The sequence below is a fragment of the Perca flavescens genome, chromosome 16, assembly GCF_004354835.1.
Source record: "Perca flavescens isolate YP-PL-M2 chromosome 16, PFLA_1.0, whole genome shotgun sequence".
Lineage (NCBI taxonomy): Eukaryota > Metazoa > Chordata > Actinopteri > Perciformes > Percidae > Perca > Perca flavescens.
In genome coordinates this window covers 28,137,965-28,160,480 of record NC_041346.1, presented here as the reverse complement: position 1 = coordinate 28,160,480, position 22,516 = coordinate 28,137,965, and the positions used below count along the sequence as shown (strand labels likewise).

Sequence of the window (22,516 nt, the reverse complement as noted above, 5' to 3'; positions counted from 1 at the left end):
AAATTTGAGTACAGACAAAAAAATATGAGTACAGACGAAAAAAATATGAGTACATCTCATGTGTGTATTAATGAAGAAATGGAATGACTCGATAAATAGCTGACTCATGCAAATGCATTTTTAGATTTCAATAACAAGAAATAAAATGAGTCAAATGAGGACAGAGTTGGTAATGTACCACACATCAGCTGCATTAACCTGAGTGCTACTGAAGGAGGTTTCAGACGATTTAAAGTGCTCATATTATGCTTTTTGGCTTTTTCCCTTTCCTTTATTATTGATATACTTTGGGCTTTTTCACTTTGTAAACCTATAAGGTGCACAAAAAGAAATATAACACAATAAAGGAAAGGGACAAATCCAAAAAGCATAATATGAGCACTTTAATACCACTGCTGCTCTCGCTCACAGTGGATGCATTGGAGTTGACTGTGATTTAGTGAGTCTGTACTCACGGTCTTTCTGGTGTCCGTCCTCGTCCATGAATATGTTGGTCTTCATGTTCCAGATGAACTGGTGGGCGAGAAGCTGAGACTTCTGGGCCGCCCACAGGATGTACTCTCTCACATAACCCATCTGGGCAGGACAGAGTGGCGGCGTTTATCACTACTGCTTCATAAATGACGATTAAACCATTATCAAGTTGCTGATTCACTTCCGTTTAACTGAGCGTTAAAGCTCTTGCTGTTTGTGTTTACCTTGTCATAACGGAGAGCCTGAACAATCTGAGGAATGTAGAACAAGATGGCATCCTACGAAGAGATAAGCAAAACAAATGTAATGTTAAGAGAGCTGTGATTACCTAGTGCACTATTATCAATATGTGTATAAGTGTACATGTACAGTATGTCTGCATCTATGCAAATATATATATAAAAATTACATATATTCTTTAATATTATTATTATTTTTATTTATTTTCCTTCTCTCCTTGTGTCAGGTAACAGCATGCATGTTTAGTATGTACAATTGTATTTTCATTTTCTTTTAAACAAGAACCTTTTTGACTTTGCCTTTATTGATAAGCCATCCCTCTATCTGACCTTTATTTTCCACATTTTGTACCACCTAAGCGGTTTCTGTACCATGTTTGAAAAATAATAAAAAAACAAACTTGAATTACAAAAGAGGAGAGCTGTGATTTTTCCCAAAGTTGTATTTTCTTTACTGCAAAAACCCCGCGAGACTTACTGGAGGAAAGGAGCGCAGCACTTTAACCCCGTACTGAGCGGTGAGAGGATGAGGAGGGTACATGCTGCTGAAGTAGGACAGACCAGTGGGCGGGTCTGCTGGAGCCCAGCACAGGATGTGGCTCAGCTCAGGAGAGTCGGCGTCAATAGTGTGCCACGTCACCAGGAACTAAGGTGTACAAAATAGGGAAAGAAAATATTTAAAAATGCATTAGGAACCATAGTCAAAATGTCCAAAGCTCTAATCCTGTATATTGCAATGCATAATGCGTTACTACGTTTTCAATATTTAACATCTATTATTGATCCACTCTGAGCAAACTATGGACATTGAAGAAAGAAGGTCACTGGTAATGTATACTGTAGGAGCCACATATTGTATGTTGTTTTACGGTCTCATTTATATTATTTATTGATTATTATATTGTGCACTTATATTGTAGGTGGTGGGTGTTTACATCGCAGTTTGAGCAGAGATGATAACATATTTGTTCACCTGGGGTTTTTGGGCTTTGACAGAGAGGGGGGTGGGCCCGGTAGCGACACACTTTCTGTTGACCACCGCACTTATTTCGACTCACGAGGTAACTTTACATTTGGTAACTGCAGTACTAGTTGTATTTTACATGTGGAGGAATAAATCATTGCCATAAAACCCCTCGCGGCAGCACTTTGTTGGGACTGTTTACAGCCGCAACATATACTCTGTGTATACTGGACAGTGTTTCCCCAAGGATTTTTTTCCAGGTGGGGGTTGGGACGGTACAGTAACTTTGGCTACATTACACATGTAATGTATGCGGAGCGTTAGCGGAGCGTATGTGCCGTGGAATGTACGTTTTAACTGGCTACACCCGCTGCGCTCGCGCGGCATAGGATTGTGCGAGTCACAGGTGAGAGCTTTAGCTTTTGGGATTCTTGTTGTTTCTTCTGTTTTTTGGAGCCGGCACAGCGCTGTGAAAACATCAATTTACGGTCAGCTGCTTTCAAAGGACGCAGGTGAGGGAAACAAGAAATAAAAAGCAGTAACTCTCTAACTGCCAATACACTCACTGACGGTCATTAAGTTATTGGATACCTGTATATCGGTAGTTTAATTTCAAAGAAATAATGACACTTTATGATCCATTTCTGTAAAAAAGGGCCGCGCACAGTTCGAGTAAAAAATAGAAATAGAAGACTGTCCTATTTTTACGCTTGTAGAGCGGATCTCCGCGGAGCCTACGCACCACTAATGCGCTGCTCTCGTGCCCGGTGTCGCCACTTTCACTGACTGTAGTTAAAGCGTAGTGTTGGAACTTCGCTTTGCATAAGTTACGCTGCAATGTAGCCGGCCCGTTAAGTTAAAATGAACTTAATTTTTAAGGCGAGGAACGAGAAGTGAATTGAATTTTGTGTGTGCAATATATAGCATAATTATATAGTTTTGTCATTCGTTCAGGGGGGTCGGGGGGGCGTTGGGGCAAAGCAATTATTTCTTCATGTTTATGTATGTTCGTGTGAGTATGAGTGTTTGGATGTTGGGACTGTATTATGTGCCAGTATTTGTTTAAAAAGTCAATAAAGAAAGTTTCAACATAAAAACTAAAAACTAAAGTCCAAAGCTCATTAGACTCTGTGATCTTACCTTGACGGCCTCAGGAACATCGCTGACAGCTCCAGGGTCCAGTCGCACCAACCTGGTCACTTCAGCAACTATGGCGTCATTCTTAAATCTGGAAACCAAAGTTAGAAATAAACAAATAATCTACAGTCTGGCTGTTATTTTCTCTGTAAAACTTTATTCCCCCCACTTAAATCTTTATTGACATAAATAAATGAAAGAACAAAGTCACAAACACCAGCAAACAAAAGAAAAGGAAATCTGCTTTGGGATTGCCTTCACATTTTACAATCTTGGGAGTAGAGATGGCACGATAACATTTTTTGCTTTCCGATACCGATTCCAATACCTGAACTTACGTATCGGCCGATACAGAGTACTGATCTGATACCAGTGCGTCATATACATGTTATGTTTTATATGTGTATACTAATATCCCTGTATGGATGTGATATGATGTATAACAGCTGTATACTACTATCCCTGTATGGATGTGATATGATGTATAACAGCTGTATACTACTATCCCTGTATGGATGTGATATGATGTATAACAGCTGTATACTACTATCCCTGTATGGATGTGATATGATGTATAACAGCTGTATACTACTATCCCTGTATGGATGTGATATGATGTATAACAGCTGTATACTACTATCCCTGTATGGATGTGATATGATGTATAACAGCTGTATACTACTATCCCTGTATGGATGTGATATGATGTATAACAGCTGTATACTACTATCCCGGTATAGATGTCATATGATGTATAACAGCTGTATACTACTATCCCTGTATGGATGTGATATGATGTATAACAGCTGTATACTACTATCCCGGTATAGATGTCATATGATGTATAACAGCTGTATACTACTATCTCTGTATGGATGTGATATGATGTATAACAGCTGTATACTACTATCTCTGTATGGATGTGATATGATGTATAACAGCTGTATACTACTATCCCTGTATGGATGTGATATGATGTATAACAGCTGTATACTACTATCTCTGTATGGATGTGATATGATGTATAACAGCTGTATACTACTATCTCTGTATGGATGTGATATGATTTCTATCTTTGTTGTCTGCCTGGCTCAGGTTAAACTCTTTGTGAAACATGAACAAACACTAACAATGAATGCCTCAGAACTTTCTTTTATTCTCCAGTCTGACAGTCAGTTATAACGGAAAAATAACATAAATAAACTACTTTAACGTAGATTTTCTTTAGGGCTTTATTACGTGGTATCGGATCGGTGCATAAACTCCAGTACTTCCTGATACCGATACCAGCGTTTTAGGCAGTATCGGAGCCGATACCGATACTGGGACATCTCTTCTTGGGAGAGTAATGTTTCGGTTTACTATTGTTTTAGTCCAGTAACGTCATTTGAAGTCTGGTATAGGGTCCATTTTTCCCCCTTTCCAGTTGTGTTTCTTGTAGTCTCAGTTTGTGTGTCAGTCTTTCCATTAAAAAGATTTCTTTCCCAATTGTTAGCCATCAATTCTTCGTTGTAGGGGTTTCCTTACCCCCGTTCCTAGTGATAGCTTTCTTGCTAGCTACAAGCAGTTTTTTGATCAAATCTCTGTCACTAGCAATACTATTTTCCTCAGAAAACTTAAATAGATAAAGCACCAAAAGACTTTTAGGGACCTTATACCCTAGTATTCATTGGGACTCCTTGCTTACCATTTCCCTGAAATCTTCCCCGAAACGTTCAGGGACAATTTTCTTTTGTTTGGCGGTTGAGTTTAAATATCAACAATCTTTGCGCAGCATCGCTTACTGCACCTTTAAAAAGTATTTGGGAAATGTATTACACAAACACAGAGCGAGAGAGAGGGGGGGTAACCTGGTTGGTAACTGCATAGCCAGGTAGGGTGCGATACCCCAGGCCAGGTTGACGTTGTCCTTCCACTGTTTCTCCGTCAGACTGATGTATTTGGACCTCCAGTTGGCGATGCTGGTCTCCACCGACTGCTCCGTGGCGATGGCCAGTTCCTGAGTGGAGAGTGGGTTGTACCACGTCGTCAAGCGCTCGATCTCACTGGCCTGGAGAGACGAGAGAGGACACGGAGGGAAAGAGAAGAGCGTGAAGATAAAGAGCCACAAGTTTAAAACCAGAAAATGACAATTCATTCTCAGCCCTCACCAGTAAAGCCAGTAGCAGAGTCCTGCGTTTCATGTAGTATTTGTGGAGCTGTGTCCCTCTGTTGCTCTTCTTGGACAACCCTAGGACGTAAAGAAGAAGAGACATTCAAACCAGTGTGTCAGTTTAGGTTTTTAAGCGTTTCTCCATCTGCGTTCTTGTGTGCATTTGTTTTTCTCAATGAAATTGGGAAATATCATTGGTTACATCCCAGGAACTGTCTGAATCTGGCCGAGCAGGAGTGTTCTTACTCTGCACGTTTTATCAAAGATATTTTGGTAGCCGACTTTTGTCACCTTGGGGTAGAAAAGTGTCCCAGTATGCATTATGCAACCACTTTTTCATCTGTATTATTATTGTTGTATGTATGTATGTATGTATGTATGTATGTATGTATGTATGTATGTATGTATGTATGTATGTATGTATGTATATATATCACTATGAATGAACACATTTGGAATTATGTACTTAACAAAAAAGTGTGAACTGAAAGTAGCCACCCTTTGCTTTTTTATTAATAAGGGAAAAACTTCCACTAATTAACCCTGAGAAAGCACACCTGTGAAGTGAAAACCATTTCAGGTGACTACCTCATGAAGCTCATTGAGAGAACACCAAGGGTTTGCAGAGTTATCAAAAAAGCTATTTCAGACTTTTTTGTTAAGTACATAATTCCATATGTGTTCATTCATAGTTTTGATGCCTTCAGTGAGAATCTACAATGTAAATAGTCATGAAAATAAAGAAACCCATCGAATGAGAAGGTGTGTCCACACTTTTGGGCTGTACTGTGTGTGTGTGTGTGTGTGTGTGTGTGTGTGTGTGTGTGTGTGTGTGTGTGTGTGTGTGTATATATATATATATATATATATATATATATATATATATATATATATATATATATATATATATATATATACACACACATTTAATTTATCAAAACAAACAAACAACTGAATGCAAACACAAAATGTAAAGTCCTGAAAGAAAAGGAGCAGAAAGAAGAATCATCTTATATAATTTGGCCCCCTAACATAACAAATATTTTATAAAAAAAAAAAAGAAAATCTTCCCTATAACCCACCTCAACCCCTTACCAGTCACAAAAGAACAGAACAAAAACAGAATTAACACATTTAACTGTATGTACTCAACATATTTGTTTCAATTCTTTGGTTGCCCTTTTACAGGGTTCATACGCATTTTAACCAATCCTTTTCAATGACTTTTCCATGACTATGTATTCCTGAAAATGTCGACATTATACAATAAGAATACAAATCTGTGTTAAAGTTTACCCTCAGAGGTTGGAATCTGGAATTTGCATTTTTCACATTCCATAACCTTTCCAGGTTTTTTCAAAACGTATGAACCCTGCTTTTAACATTGTTCCACACACTGATTCCTTCCACTGTGACCTGCTGACTGTAAGCAGTACCTGATTTCTTGGACGTGGTGGACATGCCACTAGACAGCGGGTAGGTGTTGATCCACCCCTGGCCGCTCTGCTGGGAGCGAGCGCTGGAGTCCATGTTGCTCCTGAGGTCGGCTGCGTTCATCACCGACAGGCTGTTCAGGGACGGGTCCTGATTATCTGCTCACGTAACAAAAAGGATTTAGCATGGCCAAGACACGAGCACAAACAAACTCATATAGTAAATCCTGAACGAGAGAAAGCACAGGTTGAAGTTTCTTGTTATGATGTGTAAACAGCGAAAAAAAAACATCCACATTATGATCGATGGCGAGGGAGATTTTGAAGAGCTGAATGAGCTGCATGAGTCAGTCCTCTGCTTGGTGTGATGGTCATGCATTTTGAAAGCAGGGGAAACCAGCGGCATTCACATGGAGGTAGAGGTTGCACTTGAACCACTGATACTGGGTCAGGTATTATTTTTGTCTTGTTAATGCACAGCGGGGCTGACGGTAGCTTAATCTGATCCAGGATCAGCGGTTAGAGGACTCGTCTACCTGAAGCGCTTCGATGTGCATGAGAATGAGACCGTGTCTTTCCTCGGGGTGGCGTCGAGAATGAAGAGGAGAAGATTTTCTGGGTTGGAAGAAAAACTTAGTAGTTTCTTCTTCTGATACCACGTTGACCAATCGAGGAGAGAGGCAGACGGGCGGGGCTGACATGATGAATAATCATGCATCTTAACGCAGACGACAAATTTGCGCTTTTCCATCACAGCTGCTTAACATTAAGGATAGAACATGACTGATTGCAAAAGTATAAAGAGTAAGATAAATAAATAAAGGAGGATAAAAAAAAAAAGCAATAAAAAGGCTGGGTTTGTGACATAGATAGATACCAGGATCTATCTGCAGCAACGTGAGGACAAACAGCGTCAAATTTGACACGCGTAATAGCATGCCCCTGCTGCAGTGCAGTCCGAGCTCCACCGCTTTAGGCTTACTTAAGATAGAAAGAGGAGAAGTGCTGGACACGATAAGCGATCCAAATATCCCGGCAGAGAGCGTGCTCGGGGCTGGGATAGTACCAAGCTCACCAGGTGGGACCAAGTGGCACGCTGCCAAGTATTTCTTGTCGGACAGGATGCTGGCGTAGAAACGGATTATGATGCTGATGTCCTCGCGGAGTTGCTTGTCACCTTGGGTGGGGAACTTTGGAGCGATGCTGGAGAGATGGACAGTAAAGAGTTAGAGCATCAATAGTTGGGTTTTATTATGCGTTTAGGATGTTTTTACTAAACCTTTGTGCAATCTAATCCTCTTTGAGGTTGCATTTAGGCACAGAGGGGCTTTGAGTTAAATGCTAATGTCGGCACGCTAACTTGCTCCCAATGACAATGCTAACGTGTTGATGTTAAGCAGGTGCAATGCTTACCTCGTTCACAATCCTAGTTTAGCGTGGTAGCGTGCTAATATTTGTTAGTCAGCACTAATTTTACTTTCTATCATTTGTTCCTTTGGTTTGTTTGGGAAAAAAAAACAGCAATAGGCCTTTGGATATTTTTTTTTCTCACTTTTTTCTGATATTATATAGACTGAATTATTGTAATCGAAAAAAACATTACACAAATTAATTGATTGCTAACCCTAACCCAACCCCAATCCTAACCCTGCATGGAAATGTTTGTTGCACCCTTAGATTTTGTGTGTGTGTGTGTGTGTGTGTGTGTGTGTGTGTGTGTGTGTGTGTGTGTTTGTACCTGAAGTAATCAAAGGCTGTAGAGTAGATTTTCTCTCTGAGCACATTTCTAACAGTTGAATTTGTGAGGACGTCAGAGTGGAGCAGAGCCAGACCCAGAGTCAGCAGCCTGAAGCACAGAGAAATACATAAAACTTAAACTTAACATTTTACACTTCTTTTTCATTTCCTTAAAAAACCAAGATGATTGTCAAGACCCCTAAAAGGGTAAACCGACATTAAATGACAGGTAAGTAAGCATAGGGATCATAAAACATACCATACATTAGCTTTAAGCCGTGTGTGTGTGTGTGTGTGTGTGTGTGTGTGTGTGTTTATGTACCTGAAACGAGGTCCAATGGCAGCTACGTGTCGGTTGAGGCTACTCTTAGCCCCCCCGACGTTGAGAGACATCGAGCGTTGAAGCAAACTGCCGAAGATCTCCACTTGATCTGCGCTGGAATACTTTGCTATCTCAAACCTCTGGACTAGAAACTGGAGGGGGGCAAAAGGCAGACACGAGAGGCGATAATGGAAATGGAGAAGATGGAGTACGTTTACATGCACACTAATATTCAGAATATGACAATATTTTGAATTTGATGCAGGTCATGTAAACAGTACATTCCGTTTGGATATGGAATAAGGCCTTAATCCGAATTTAGCATTTTCTAATTTAAGACGTGTGGGATATTCCGATATTATTCTGGTTTTAGAAGCATTATTTGCGCATGTATACAGCAGTTTGTGACAGTTTACGGCCTCTTGCCTATTTACGGTCGGCTCTGTGCGTTGCTATGGTTGTTGGACACAGTAAGGATGCTTGCCTAAAATGATCACACTGTAAGGAGAAACACAGCTACTTTTTAACATAATGACTTGGATATCAACTGGATTTTGGAATGGCGACCTTTTCAAGAAGGCGGTTGAAGGAATGAAAGAGGGAGGTGCGTTCGCTCAGTCCAACAAGTCCACCAGCGGTAGGGATCTTTAAAGAAAATCCTTTTTTGCACAGCTGCATGTAAACGGGAATATTAGCGGAATATTCTCTTTCATTAGCCATGTCAACAGCTGAGTCGGAATATTGTCTTTTTCAGAATAAGGGCAAAAACTGGAATATTATGTGCATGTAAACCTAGTTCATAAGAGCAAGTAGATCCTCTGACCTCGATCCAGATCTGGTGAGGGATGACATCTGGAGGGCAGGGGACAGGCTGACTTTCCTCTGATGCGGCCAGAGGATCGGCCTCCACCTGAGCGTCTGAGAACAAGCCCATCTTAAGCTCCACGGTCATCTGCCACGCTCCTGCCATCTCGCGCATAAACTAGGCAGCCAAGAGAGGAGATTTATAGTATAGATACAATACAAATGCACTCCAAAACTAAAAATGATAAACCCGTCTGCGTTACCGGTACTTCCACTCCAACGCGAGCTGCCAGCAGCCACTCCCAGCAAGCGATAGCCGTTTCCATGCCGTGCGCTGTAAACATCTTGAGAGGAGACCAGCACAGGTGGTGCAGGAGCTGAGGGTCGCAGTCTGAAAACCAGTCAAGAGAAAACAGGGAAAAAAACATAGCGGCAATCAAACAACAAATCAAGAGCACTGCATTTGGTAGCCAGGGATTTAAATTAACTTTTTTGATCACCAGCCAACATGGCTAGTAGATTTTAAAAGTTACCGGCCAATCAGAAAGCAAAATTTTCCTGTCTCTAGCTCACCCGGTAGAGCGTGCGCCCCATGTAGGCTGAGTCCTCTACAGCGGCCCAGGTTCGAGTCCAACCTGCGGCATTTTGCTGTGTGTCATCCCCCATCTCTCTCCCAACTTTCCTGTCTATCCACTGTCACTGTACAATAAAGGGGAAAGCCCCAAAAAATAATCTTTTCCTTGTTTTCTTCTTTTCCCTTTACTTTTTCATCTTCATTTTGCTCTTCTGGTTTCTTAACTCCCGAAAAATATCTCCACATTTTTTATTATTTTTCTAACTAACTTTACTACTTAATTTCAGCTCCTCTGGTTTGTTTTCGCACCGTTTGTTTTTTTCTAGGGCTCGACCGATACTGTTTTTTTTTTTTTTTAAAGTCCGACTCAGTGGTGAGTGAAACGGCAGCAAAGGGACAGACACAGAGCTGTAGCTGAGCTAAAGTATATCTCTTTGTAATTCATTAACCTTATTGGTTTTCAGGCAAATACAGATTATCTGCAAACTGGCAAAAAAAAACGGCCCGATAATCTGCCAGGGTTGATAATCAGTCTATCCCTGTTTTTTTCTGTTTCAGCGTAACTCATAATCATTACCACACGCGTCAGCCATTGGTTGTATGACACGTCACGACATAGTGTTCATGGGGAATGCAGGATTAGTACTACAAGCAGTGTTGCCAGATACAGACTACGTTTACAAGCCAAACGCACACAAAACCGCCCAAATTTCTTGACGGAAAACCGGCTAATCTGGCAACACTGATTTATCGCATCGTTTCTACAGCCTGCCGATTCAAACAGACACAGGGCCAGATGAACTAACGCTTTTGCGCCCACTTCAGGCGTATTTGTTTCGCAAGTTGCGCGTAAAAGCATGGCAAGGTACGTACAAACAGGCTGCACTGAGGTAAAAGCGCAGACTGCCTGTCGCGGGGACTGAAAATGGCAAATTGCACTTTTCCATGTCATGTATATGCATTCATGGGAGGGTGAAGGGGAAAGTGAGCTGAAGTATCAAAGCGTGCGCTTTCTGCGGCCTGGCCATGGCGCCGATAACGCTACATTCGCAAATGTACGTACATCTGGCCCACAGTGTTGTTTGCTTCATTCATCACCAGCCATAAGCCAACGTTCATTTTTACACGCATTTGGCGGGTGTGAATTTAAAGTCCTGTTGTTAGCACAGAACAGCAGAGAGAAAGAGCGAAACCTTTGGAGCTGATGAGCAACGCGGCCAGTTTGAACATGGACTCGGTGAAAGCTTCCGGCTGCGTAGAGTCTAAAGCCTCCCCCATCTCCTTGACCATCATCCGGCTCAGATCGCACTGTCCTCGAACCGCCTGGGTGAAGTGGATCATACCCGAGACCTACAGACAAAATAGAAAAGATGTGAGCAGGAGAAGCACACGTATCAAAGTGCTTTATGTTCAGTTCAGAGAGCTATATTGTCCCTCAAGGGGACATTTTGATCTGCAGTTGACGGCACAAAAAAACAACTATTTAACCCTCCTGTTGTCAAATTTGACCCATTTTCAAAAAGTCTCTATATCAAACATTTGGGTTTTATTTCAACAAATTGTCAACAAATAAATAACGTGGATGGTTGTGGAACGCTCTTTAATGTAAAAAAAAAAAAAAAAAAAAAAAAAAGATCAGTTCAATACTTTTAATTAATTTGGGTATTTTATTAGATTTTATAAAATTTGAAAAAAAATGTATAGAAGGTTGAAAAAAAGTGACAAAAATGCTTCAAAAACGTGGGGGAAAAACAGGAAAAACTTTTTTTTTTAAATAAAAAGAGACATCAGGAATAATGACAAACTTGGTATTAAAAAATAAAAATAATCGACAAAGACATCGGAAAAAGTGACAAAAAAAAAAAAAAACTAGGAAAAAAGGTTCAAAATGTCAAAAAAGCGTGTTGAAAAAGAGGACCAAAACATTGGACAAAAAAAAGGTATTCATCTTGACCCAGAATGACACAAGGGTTAAAAACACAACAACAAAAAAAGACATCGTAGCATCGTGCATGCACACAGGATCGGACTGTATTTCCCATCCAAAAGGGTTTTTTATCAACTAAGCAACCAGATTTCTAATGTAAAAAAGTGTTAAAAGTTGTTTTGCTGACATTTTTTACTAAATGTTGAATTTGGCTGTATCAAGACACAGTAGAGGTAATAACAGAGAGCAGAGCAGATAGCCATAACAGTTAGCATGATTTGGTGAGATTACCTCTCCAGCGAATCGGTTCCTGAGGTTGAGGGAAGCCATGAAGTTGGAGTAGTCCTTCTTCACACAGGTTGGCCTCTCAGAAAGCTGAGTGGACTACAGGAGAAAACATACAAATTACTACTTTATAATGCCTTTTTTTTTTGGACATGGAATACAAACAATGCTGTCTTCATCTATCTGTTATGGTGATGTTTTTTTTTGTCTTTCGGAGGAATTGTGTCTATAAATGTTCCTTATGGCTTTATTGAAACATGACAAAACATCAAAAAAAGAGCCACAGTGTTAGTGTGATATTTAGAAGCTGATGTGCAACGCAGAGCATCGTCACCGCTGTTCTCCGGTAGCGAGTTAGAAAGGATTGATGTAAGCCTGTTCTTTGTTCATCAGGGATGTATTTTCAATTATTTTTGCAGCTTGAGGGTTTCCTGATTACCATTGTGAGCGCAAGGCACGCTGGCCTCTGCTCCTATCCTTTCAAATAAATCTACCAAATTTCCTCATGAAGTCTACATTCAGCTTTCTATTTTATGATATTGTGCAGTGCACAAGCCCAAAATGACAAAATGTTAAAAGCAGGACTGATTTAATTCCAATTTCGCTAATTTCTGTATGTAAACCGTTCTTCTGAATATTTTCATCAACATAGAACTGTTGGAAGGGTTAAATATCTTCATTTTGCAGCATTCATAAGCATTAAGCATATGAAAAGTCAGTTTGTGAAGTACCCCCAGTGTGGTGCTCTGTCTGTTGTAACCAGCGAAGTGCAGGATGCTCTCTGTGGCCATGGCCAGGCCAGTGTGCTGGGAGAGACCAGACACCCAGTTCTGATGTTTGTTCAGATACTCCTGAAAAAGACAACATTAAGATCAGTGGTTAAAGCCACGTTTAAGTACACCATGTAAACTTTATTTATTATTTGGGCTTTACTGTACATGAGGAGGCATTGGCAACTTTGTTGAGTTTTCTCCTCCCTTCTCCGGGAGACTTACGGCAATTCCAGAGGCGAGGATGTGCACCGAGCTCAGGCTCGTACATGGGAGGGGTGGAGTATGTGCAGAGGGGCAAGGAGGCATTTCATTGGTTCTTTCCAAGCGGACCGCAAGGCAGTGATTGGTGTTTTTATTTTTGTTTTTTGTTTTTTACAGGATTACAGCAGCTACAGATGAGGGATCTTTTTCGCTCCTTTTTCAGAGCCCATAAGTTATTTATTGCTACCGGAGCGTAAACACCATTTCAAAAAATATGTACAAAAATGGGTAACACTTTACTTGAAGATATCTGCATAAGAGTGACATGACACACACTGTCATGTGTTCATGACACATGAACCCTTACCATAACTTGTCATGAGAAAAACCGAATGACACTAAGCGTTAGGTCATGTTTATGACACGTTCATGACAGTGTCATGTCACTCTTATGTAGATACCTTCACGTAAAGTGTAACCCAAAAAGGGTGTATTGGAAAATGTTTCCAACCCTGCCTTTAATGTTTCAAAAATTAAAGTTTACCTGTAGGTGTGATTTGGTCACAGATGGCGCCCACTTCATAGCCTCTTTAAGGATCTCCCCACAACGAGCAGCAAAATCCTTCACGATGCTCTAAAATGTTGAGATCCAATATGTCTTTGATCATTTTAAAATAAATTACACATACAGACGGAGACACATTGGAAAATAAAGTCTACGGTGGGGAGTAAGCGATGAATAATTTGTTCTGAATGAAAACAATGTTACCTCTCTGGCTTCATATGTATCTGGGACGGTGATTCTGTAGGGCGTGTCGGGGATGTCGTAATAAGGTTGGTCTTTATGAATGTCCTGCAAAAAAAAACATCCTTGTTATGGCATGGTATGACACGTGTATTCAGTATAAAGACAGACTGAGAGGTAGATGCTACGGCGATGCATAGTAGACGTCTCTTACTGCACTGAGTGAGAGGGAAAGCGTCTGCAGGATGTCCAACATGGTCCTCAACACACGGCCGCTCCATAACAAGTGGGGGAAACTGAGGAGGGACAGAGAAAATACTGGTGACGCTGCTGCATTTTAAACAGTTAACCCTTTTGTTGTCTTCGGGTCAAATTCATATATATACACATCAGAAATATTGGTTTCTTTCTAACTACCTCATTTTAATTACCCAAAAATAACACGGATGATTCCATACAACGCGCTTCGCACGTGCAAATACTTCAGGCCACTTACGTAGGCTTGAGCCCTACGTTTCAGTTATTTTCCTTTCCCAACACTGATGCAAAAATACATTTGCCAGGGATTTTCTTAACTGCATATTACCCCAGCGATGAAATAAATCCATGTCCTAGCCATTTTAAGTTTTATGTCAAGTACTTAAGTTAAAAAATTGATTCTCCAAAGTTCAGTTCAAAAGTCTTTAGAATAATATGCAAATTAATCGTTAGATTAATCGACTCATCGAAAAAATAATCGTTAGATTAAAAGGTGCTGTAGGTAGGATGGTGAAGATCTAGGACTTAGCCAAAAGATTTGAACATCGACAACTTCTCAGTCCCTCCCCCTTTCCGCTAAAGCCCCAAACAGTCTCCTAAGCCCCTCCCCCCACAAGGGAGAATGAATGCGTGTGCATGAGCAGTGACTGACACGCAGTTAGTCACCCCCCCTGGCCCTGATTGGTGCATCTGACAGAAAGTTAGTTTTATAAGTCTTACCTACTGCACCTTTAATCAATGACAAAAATAATCGTTAGGGACAGCCCTAGTTTTGACCCGTGAGGACATGGTCAAATGAAAGACAACACAAGGGTTAGTAAAAGAGTCGGTGTAGTATTCTGTGTGTGTACTATGGATGCCCTCTCACGTTTCAGCCAGGCCAGACAAATATTTGTCAGCCACTCTGCGGATCCTCTTGTGGATGTGGTTGAAGTTGACCAAGAGGAACTGAGCGTGGCGTTCCAGCTCCTCCTCATGGGCTTTGGTCTTTGGCTGAAAATATAACATTTCGTGAAGATTAGGTCCACGACTAACGGCCGATTACTTTCTCAATTAATCGCTGGGTCCATGAAAAATCAGAAAGTAGCGCAGAATGCCCGTGGAGATGTCATCAAAGGTCTTGTTTTGTTTTGACCAACAGACCAAAGTTTAGTTTACAATGATATAAATCAGAGAAAAGCAACAAATCGTCACTTTTGAGGGGGGTCAGCCCTATGTTCCCACAGCCCTATGTTCCCACATTTCTAAGATTTTTCTTAAAATTAGGCCCTATGTTAGTGTTAGGGTTACATTCCATATGTAGTCCATTGCTACTGGATAATAGGGTGGGTGTAGTTGGCTACCAAATTGGAGGAAAGGGAGATAAAATCTGATACAAAGTTATGAAAATGGAACTGTGGGAACATTTTGGAAAAATCTTTGAAATATGGGAACATAGAGCTCTGGGAACATAGGCACGCTCCCCTTTTGAGAGGATGGAGAATATTTACTTATTTTTGCTGGAAAACAACAGATTATCAAAATAGTTTAGTTAGTTAGTTGTAGATAACATTTTCTGTTAATCAACTAATCAAACAATTGTTTAAACTTGAATTAAGATGCACTAGTGGTATTTACGAAGCCTTCTACAAATAACTGTCAGGGGCACAACATGTTACAAAAAGCATCTCAGACCCTTTAGTAAAAAATCCCCCAAAGGGTCAGAATCTAAACACACTCTAAACAGGATACGAGTTCTTCTTCGGTGAAAACATCTTCCTTACTTTGTCAGCCATCATGTGCAGGAAGACCTCAAAAACCTTGTCGCTAACGGCAATCACACACTGCATCATGCCTGGAAAGAATATATTAAACGTTAATGCATAGAATAAAAAAGTAATAGCACAGGTTTTAGGTCTTTTTTTCCCCCTTTCTGCTTACCAGATTTATCCTTCTGTATCGCTCTGTCTTCAAAGTATCGGAACATGACCTGAAAGCGCTCAGAGTCCAGAGCGCGCAGCATCCTAACAGATAAAGATGAATAAAATGTAGATATAAAAATATAATCCCTGAACACGGTCAAGCACATAAGCCAATATATATATGTTATGGGTCTGTTTTACCCGATTGTTCAAACTCTTTTAATCTGTTGTAATTTAAATAATATTGTAATTAGTATTATAAAGTTGCTGAAGTGCATGCTGTGCACTCGGCCCAATTCGAAATAAGGGACTCCCTCAATGGGCCCCGAGTTTTAAATAAAGGTTTGAAATGAAAATGAAATGAAATACTAGAGCTGTGCAATTAATAGAAATTTTAAAAATTTAAATAGTTTCCCAACGATCACAATAATAGAGTAATTAGAGAAAAAAAACATTATTTTGCACATAACATTTTGCAAGTAAACTCTTTTGTCTTGTGTTCTGAAATTTTAAACTGGAAAAGTATGAAGGGAAATTTCCCAGCTCAAGGTGTTTTCACAGTTTCTTTTTTTTTTAAGATTATTTTTTGGGCTTTTGCGCCTTTAATGGACAGGACAGCTAGGTGAGAAAGAGGAGAGAGAGAGAGAGAGAGAGGGGGAAGACACGCAGGAAATCATCACAGGTCGGAATCGAACCCTGGACCTGTGTCGTGGAATAAACCTCTATGCACCATGCTCTACCCACTGAGCCAACCTGGCCACACTGTTGATTTGTTTAACTGATTCACAGCTTTTCTTTACTTAAAATTTATAGTGGTGGGAATCACCAGAGGCCTCACAATACAATATCATCACAATACTTATGTCACGATATGATATTATTGCGATTTTAAACATATTGCAATATTCTGCAATTTATCACCTTTTTTCCAACTTCAAAATTTTTGCCAATTTCAAATTATGTCCCCAAAAGGAAACTTTGTCAACATTTATTTTATCTAAAAATATACATTTCTCTCTTTGTTCATCTCACTTCAGTTTGATTGCTGCAAATTGGGATTGTCAAGCAGACAAACTGACCAACACACATATAATAAAAGATCGATACTTGGCGTCTGTGTATCGATACAGTATTGCCACGGAAAATATCGAGACACTATGATGTATCGATTTTGTCCCCCACCCCTAATAAATACAATAAATGCAACATCTTTCCAAAAGACAATAAGTAAATTGTGTTAAATAATCTTGATTTCAATAGTGACCAAAATAATCTTGATTATTATTATTTTTCAGAATCGAGCAGCCCTAATATATACAATTTAGACGTGTTGGCATACCTCATGTATTCCAATCTGTAAACAGACAGCAGATATGTGGACATGGCAAAGTCCAGTTTGTTGATGAGCGCAGCCACCTCCGGCGGAGGATCCAGCAGGTTGATGATGGTGCTACGCAGATCATTCAGCTCCCCCTGAAATACAACAATGAACCGTAAACTAATGCGTACTTTACGTGAGCATCGTTGTGCATATGCGTGTTCTCTCGTACCGCAGTGACAGTGTCGTTCTTCAGTGCAGAGTTGTACTGCAGCTCCGAGCGTAAAGGTTCCCCACTGGGAAACGTGAGCAGCGGCGATTTGGTCGCAATCTCACAAACTCCCTCGTACCATTCCTCTGGCCACAGACCTGCAGATTTCAACGACGACAAAACATGATGAGGAGTGGTACAGAATCTGTAGGAATATTAAAGTGCTCATATTATGCCTTTTCCCTTTCCTTTATTGTGTTATATATTTGCACTTTTGTGTGCACGTTATAGGCTTACAAAGTGAAAAAGACCAAAGTCCCCCCCAAAGGGACTTACCATCTTCAACAGAAAACACTGTTCACCAACTGCTCCAAACAGCTCTACTGTAGTCCAGCCTTTACTTCAGAGACCAACGTGGTCACTTTGGAACACACGTTATAATGCTCGCCTAGCTGCAAGCATGGTACACCCTCATACTCTGCTTCTGACTGGCTAGTAGTCATTACCTAGGTACTGTCAGGACACGCCCTCATACTCTGCTAATGACTGGCTAGTAGTCCTTACCTAGGTACTGTCAGGGCACGCCCTCATACTCTGCTTCTGACTGGCTAGTAGTCCTTACCTAGGTACTGTCAGGGCACGCCCTCATACTCTGCTTCTGACTGGCTAGTAGTCCTTACCTAGGTACTGTCAGGGCACGCCCTCATACTCTGCTTCTGACTGGCTAGTAGTCCTTACCTAGCTACTGAGGGCTACTTTTTTTTGACCAGGAAACATGATAACCTATGTGAGGTTGCAGGGACCCAGGCTCCATTCAGCCCAAGATTATTTGTTCTGGGAGATGGGTCAGTCCTAAGCGGGATGGATAAGCACATAAGAAGCTGGGTCCAGTCTCGTTTAATGATAGCCAGACAGATTATTTTAAGAGGATGAAGGAATGAAGGGCTGCCGTCAATCCAGGAGTGAGCTTGTGAGATGGCTCCGGTGGTGGTGTTTGAAAAATGTCATTTAAATGGTTTGCCAGATTGGATGTCTATACTAACATTCTGGAGGGCTCCTAGGAAGCTCTGTGCTGGGGAGAGACCTGTATAATGATGGACTTATGGTGTTGTCATTTATACATATGTTTATTTGGTTTATTGTCTATTTTGTTACTATCTTGTTGAATGTCTTGAATACTGTAGTTACTGTGTCATCTTTTCTGAATTATTGTCTGGGTGGGTAGTGATGAAAAGGGGGGGGATGCGTTCCTGTTGCAAATTGTATGCTATATAAATAAAATAAAAATGATTAATCACAAAAACAAACATGATGCTGAAGATACATACTGTACATTAGATCATTTTTAAATGAAGTGCAAATGCATGACCCAATTCAACATGAGGTATTTGGAACCAACTGTACCTGAGCCTTCAACAGCAAATCCCATGACAACGGAGTAGAGCCAAAAGTCCCTGAAGAGCTTCTGCAGACGCGGCTTTGCTTCTTTAATTGGTGGCAACCTCTTAGTCAGCTAACAGCAGAGAAAGAAGAGGAAAAGAAAATAGATCTTTGTGGTTCTGAAGTTACTGAAGAGCATTAAAGCGATTTACTTGTAGGGCATCATTGTCGAGTCTAAGATGCTAAAGAAGTGGACCAAATTTACCTTTTTATAAAAACATTTATACAGTATGTACTAGGTTTCAGAGCTGCAAAGATCAATCGATTAGTTGTCAACTATTAAATTAATCGCCAACTATTTTAATAATCGATTAATCGGTTTGAGTCACTCTGAGAACAAAGTAAAAACTTCTCTGATGTCAGCTTGTTAAATGTGAATATTTTCTAGTTTCTTCTCTCCTCTGTGACAGGAAACTGAATTTCTTTGAGTTGTGGACAAAAACAAGACATTTGAGGACTTTGTCTTGGGCTTTGGGTCCACAACTTTTTTTATTTACCATTTTCTGACATTTGACATTAACTACTAATCCATTAATCAACTATGAAAATAATCTTCTAGGTTTCGACAATATTCGACATGCTTTCTGGGAGAAGGTAATAAAGACAATGTGATAAAAGCTGAAAATGTTGGAAGAACACTTACCACTGCAATAACTGGAATTAGGACACCGAGGTTTCCAGCACTGCTTGATGCCTAAAGAGACAAAAGAGGAGAGGAGATCTGGGTGTCAATATGATTCAAATAATTCAAATTTTTTTCTCTTCGGTCTCCCTACAGGTTGGAAGCGGAATTATCCATTACCGCTGTCGTAATGTCTCATTCGAACTACAGATCCGCTACCCGATCTGGCAAACTTGCATAATGTAATGTAATGGACAATTCCCCTGTAGGGGGACCGAAGCGGGAAAAGTGCTTTAATGTTGCTTTAAAATCTGACAATTTCTGTAACTTTCCAAAACAAACACGCACTTTCAAAGATTATTTTTTGGGGCTTTCCCCTTTATTCGATAGTGACAGAGGATAGACATGAGAGCTGGAGAGAAAGTGAAGGGAAGACATGCAGAAAAGGGCTGCAGGTCGGATTTGAACCCGGGCTGCTGCAAAGGACTCAACCTACACGGGGCGCACCCTGTTACTGGGTGAGCTAGAGGCCGCCCCACAAACACGCACTTTAGTGATTGGCCAAGGGGGACAGGGTTTGAACTTCTCTCTCAAGCTCTTTTTTTTCCCCCCCCCATTCTTCACACAACTACTTCCTTCACTTTCATGTTATTCAACCAAGTTTCGACACCATGCGGGCCTTCTAAGAGACTATTGAGCTATTGTGCCCATTTTTACAATTCATTGTGACAAGACTACAAAGACACACAAAAGACACAGGGAGGCAGTGGGATGCAGCCAGAGGGGAGGCTATCACGGCAGGCTTTTTGCCCTCCCTTCGACTGCGGCCGTTCAGAACAGATTCAGTTTGGCCTTAAAATGAGGTCATGAAGCAAGTCGTCATCTGTCCACGTCTCACTTATTTTCAAGCCTTTAGCCTGACTGACATTAGCACTGTGTCAAAAAAACTTATGTATGTCAAACTCTTGTCAAGTCAATTTTATTTATTTTGCTCCACTCATTTCCTGTTTGTATCTTTTTTGTTGTTGATTATTTTGCTGGTTTTTTATGCATTTTATTGGATAGTAGACAGGAAAGTGGAAAGAGAGAGGGAGAGAGAGAGAGAGAGAGAGAGAGAGAGAGAGAGAGAGAGAGAGAGAGAGAGAGAGAGAGAGAGAGAGAGAGAGAGAGAGAGAGAGAGAGAGAGAGAGAGAGAGGACGACACACCGGCTGCAACTTTTCCCTGCAAAAACGGTTTTGTCTTGTCACAAATCTTTTGTCTTAAAAAGGTGCAGTATGAGTTCCTGCATGGTCACTTCTGTTGACGTTCCAAATAAAATTCAAACAAAACAGAGCAAACTCGCCCCTCCCCACATGACTAACTGTCACTAACTCCCACCCCCCTCCCCCAACCATCTTGTCGGTGATTGGCTGGAGTGGTTTGTTGTATTTTGGTGCACAGCCTGTGCCTCTAGTGTTTGACGTTTACGACCCCTGTGTTGTCTCCCGAGACCGGGCTTTTTCGCGGTGCATTCAGGGGGCAGGCAGCTAGCGGATCAAGGAGAGATGCCTACGATTTGAGACAAAAAACGAAATCGCGCTGAAACATTGCAAGAACTCATAGTACACCTTTAACTTCACTATAAACCCCTAAAACCACCAGGGCTGGCCACAATAGTTTTGCATCAGGGCACTTTTAGAAATAATTTACAAGCTACAAAATATTCTAGCTGGTGTGTATGCTTGCATGCTTTCGATTGGCTGCACTGCACCAAATGTGTCAGGATACGTTTTCCTTCTGTGCCAACAATGCATTCTCATTGCTGTATGTATGTATGTATGTATGTATGTATGTATGTATGTATGTATGTATGTATGTATGTATGTATGTATGTATTACCTTCAGAGCCGGGCCTTTGTCTGGGGCTCTCTCACTGGCTCTCTTCCCCTCTAAGCCCAGCTGAACAAAAAGCTCCAGCAGGTTGACCAGCAATTCGTCGACCATCTGCTCAGCCTGCAGGTTCGCTGCTATGTTACCCAGAGCATTTATCACAGCCAAGGAACAGTGTCTGCATACAGGAGAGGGAACATTCATTTACTAGACTCTCGTGACAAGCTGTGAATAATACAGAGGAATAGCATATTCTCCCACTTTATGCATCACTTTCATATATACTCAACAACTCCAAAGGACTGTAATTGTGTCATTAAACCCTTAGAGGCCCACCATAGACCCATTTTTGTCTTTTTTAGGCAGAGATAGCGGGCCAACAGAATAGGACACAAAAGTGGTAAACAACATCTGAAAGCTGGAAACTTAAAGATTAATTTGAGATGCAGCTCAGCACGCTACTTCTGGTCATAAATATGTAAACATTGTGTTTCGGGGGAGGCATTATTTGAAATTAGAACTTCTTTTGGTTTAGAACATTATGATGGAAGTATATGATGGCCATTCTCATGCTCAATTATGTTTCATGAGTAATTGCAGCCATTTATGGGAATTTTTGAGTCTCAGCTTTCCAGTCATTTCCAACTTATGTAATTCCAAGACTGTTTAGGGACCCCAGTATCCAGAAACACTCAAATACACCTTTTTGGAATGGGTGAAATTAACACATTTGTACTGCATGAGAAAAACTGGATGGGATAGAGCCCATTTTAATTTAGATATCTTGAGGTGACAGCTCATGGGACCCCTTTGAAAATATCCAAGCCAGTTTTTCCCAAGCAGGGATTTAGCCTAACTTTGGAGCGTTATTCAGTCCCTCCAGAAAAACGCAATTATGCGATTGCATAATTCAATGCATAATCAGCCAAAGTCCGCATATTTATGCAGGGGCCGCATTTTTTCAAATACGCCGCATAAATTGCCGGAAAACGGATTTATTTCACGGAAAACATGCAGGGCTTGCATGATTTCATAATCCCCGCATTTTAATTGCAAAAAAGTCACATATATCTTAGCAGAAAGTTGAAAAATGTTGCGTTTACTTCACACAAGAGCAGCCATTTTCCCG

General features: G+C 40.7%; 1 protein-coding gene across 1 annotated transcript in view; it reads right to left on the bottom strand.

Annotated features, from left to right (window-relative positions):
• pi4kaa (phosphatidylinositol 4-kinase, catalytic, alpha a) overlaps window positions 1–22,516 on the bottom strand; it is a 50,546-nt gene that overhangs the window by 9,692 nt on the left and 18,338 nt on the right. The window contains exons 18-43 of the mRNA XM_028601445.1: window positions 21,397–21,565; window positions 19,539–19,589; window positions 18,860–18,968; window positions 17,477–17,613; window positions 17,266–17,399; window positions 15,946–16,028; window positions 15,789–15,859; window positions 14,894–15,018; window positions 13,982–14,063; window positions 13,792–13,875; window positions 13,567–13,656; window positions 12,780–12,899; window positions 12,055–12,147; window positions 11,030–11,186; window positions 9,526–9,653; window positions 9,282–9,440; window positions 8,459–8,610; window positions 8,138–8,245; window positions 7,475–7,602; window positions 6,403–6,558; window positions 4,965–5,044; window positions 4,665–4,864; window positions 2,818–2,905; window positions 1,192–1,359; window positions 699–752; window positions 456–576 (exon numbers count right to left, since the gene is read on the bottom strand). Coding sequence (XP_028457246.1) covers window positions 456–576; window positions 699–752; window positions 1,192–1,359; window positions 2,818–2,905; window positions 4,665–4,864; window positions 4,965–5,044; window positions 6,403–6,558; window positions 7,475–7,602; window positions 8,138–8,245; window positions 8,459–8,610; window positions 9,282–9,440; window positions 9,526–9,653; window positions 11,030–11,186; window positions 12,055–12,147; window positions 12,780–12,899; window positions 13,567–13,656; window positions 13,792–13,875; window positions 13,982–14,063; window positions 14,894–15,018; window positions 15,789–15,859; window positions 15,946–16,028; window positions 17,266–17,399; window positions 17,477–17,613; window positions 18,860–18,968; window positions 19,539–19,589; window positions 21,397–21,565 — 3,047 coding nt within the window. The remainder of the gene's footprint in view (window positions 1–455; window positions 577–698; window positions 753–1,191; window positions 1,360–2,817; window positions 2,906–4,664; window positions 4,865–4,964; window positions 5,045–6,402; window positions 6,559–7,474; window positions 7,603–8,137; window positions 8,246–8,458; window positions 8,611–9,281; window positions 9,441–9,525; window positions 9,654–11,029; window positions 11,187–12,054; window positions 12,148–12,779; window positions 12,900–13,566; window positions 13,657–13,791; window positions 13,876–13,981; window positions 14,064–14,893; window positions 15,019–15,788; window positions 15,860–15,945; window positions 16,029–17,265; window positions 17,400–17,476; window positions 17,614–18,859; window positions 18,969–19,538; window positions 19,590–21,396; window positions 21,566–22,516) is intronic.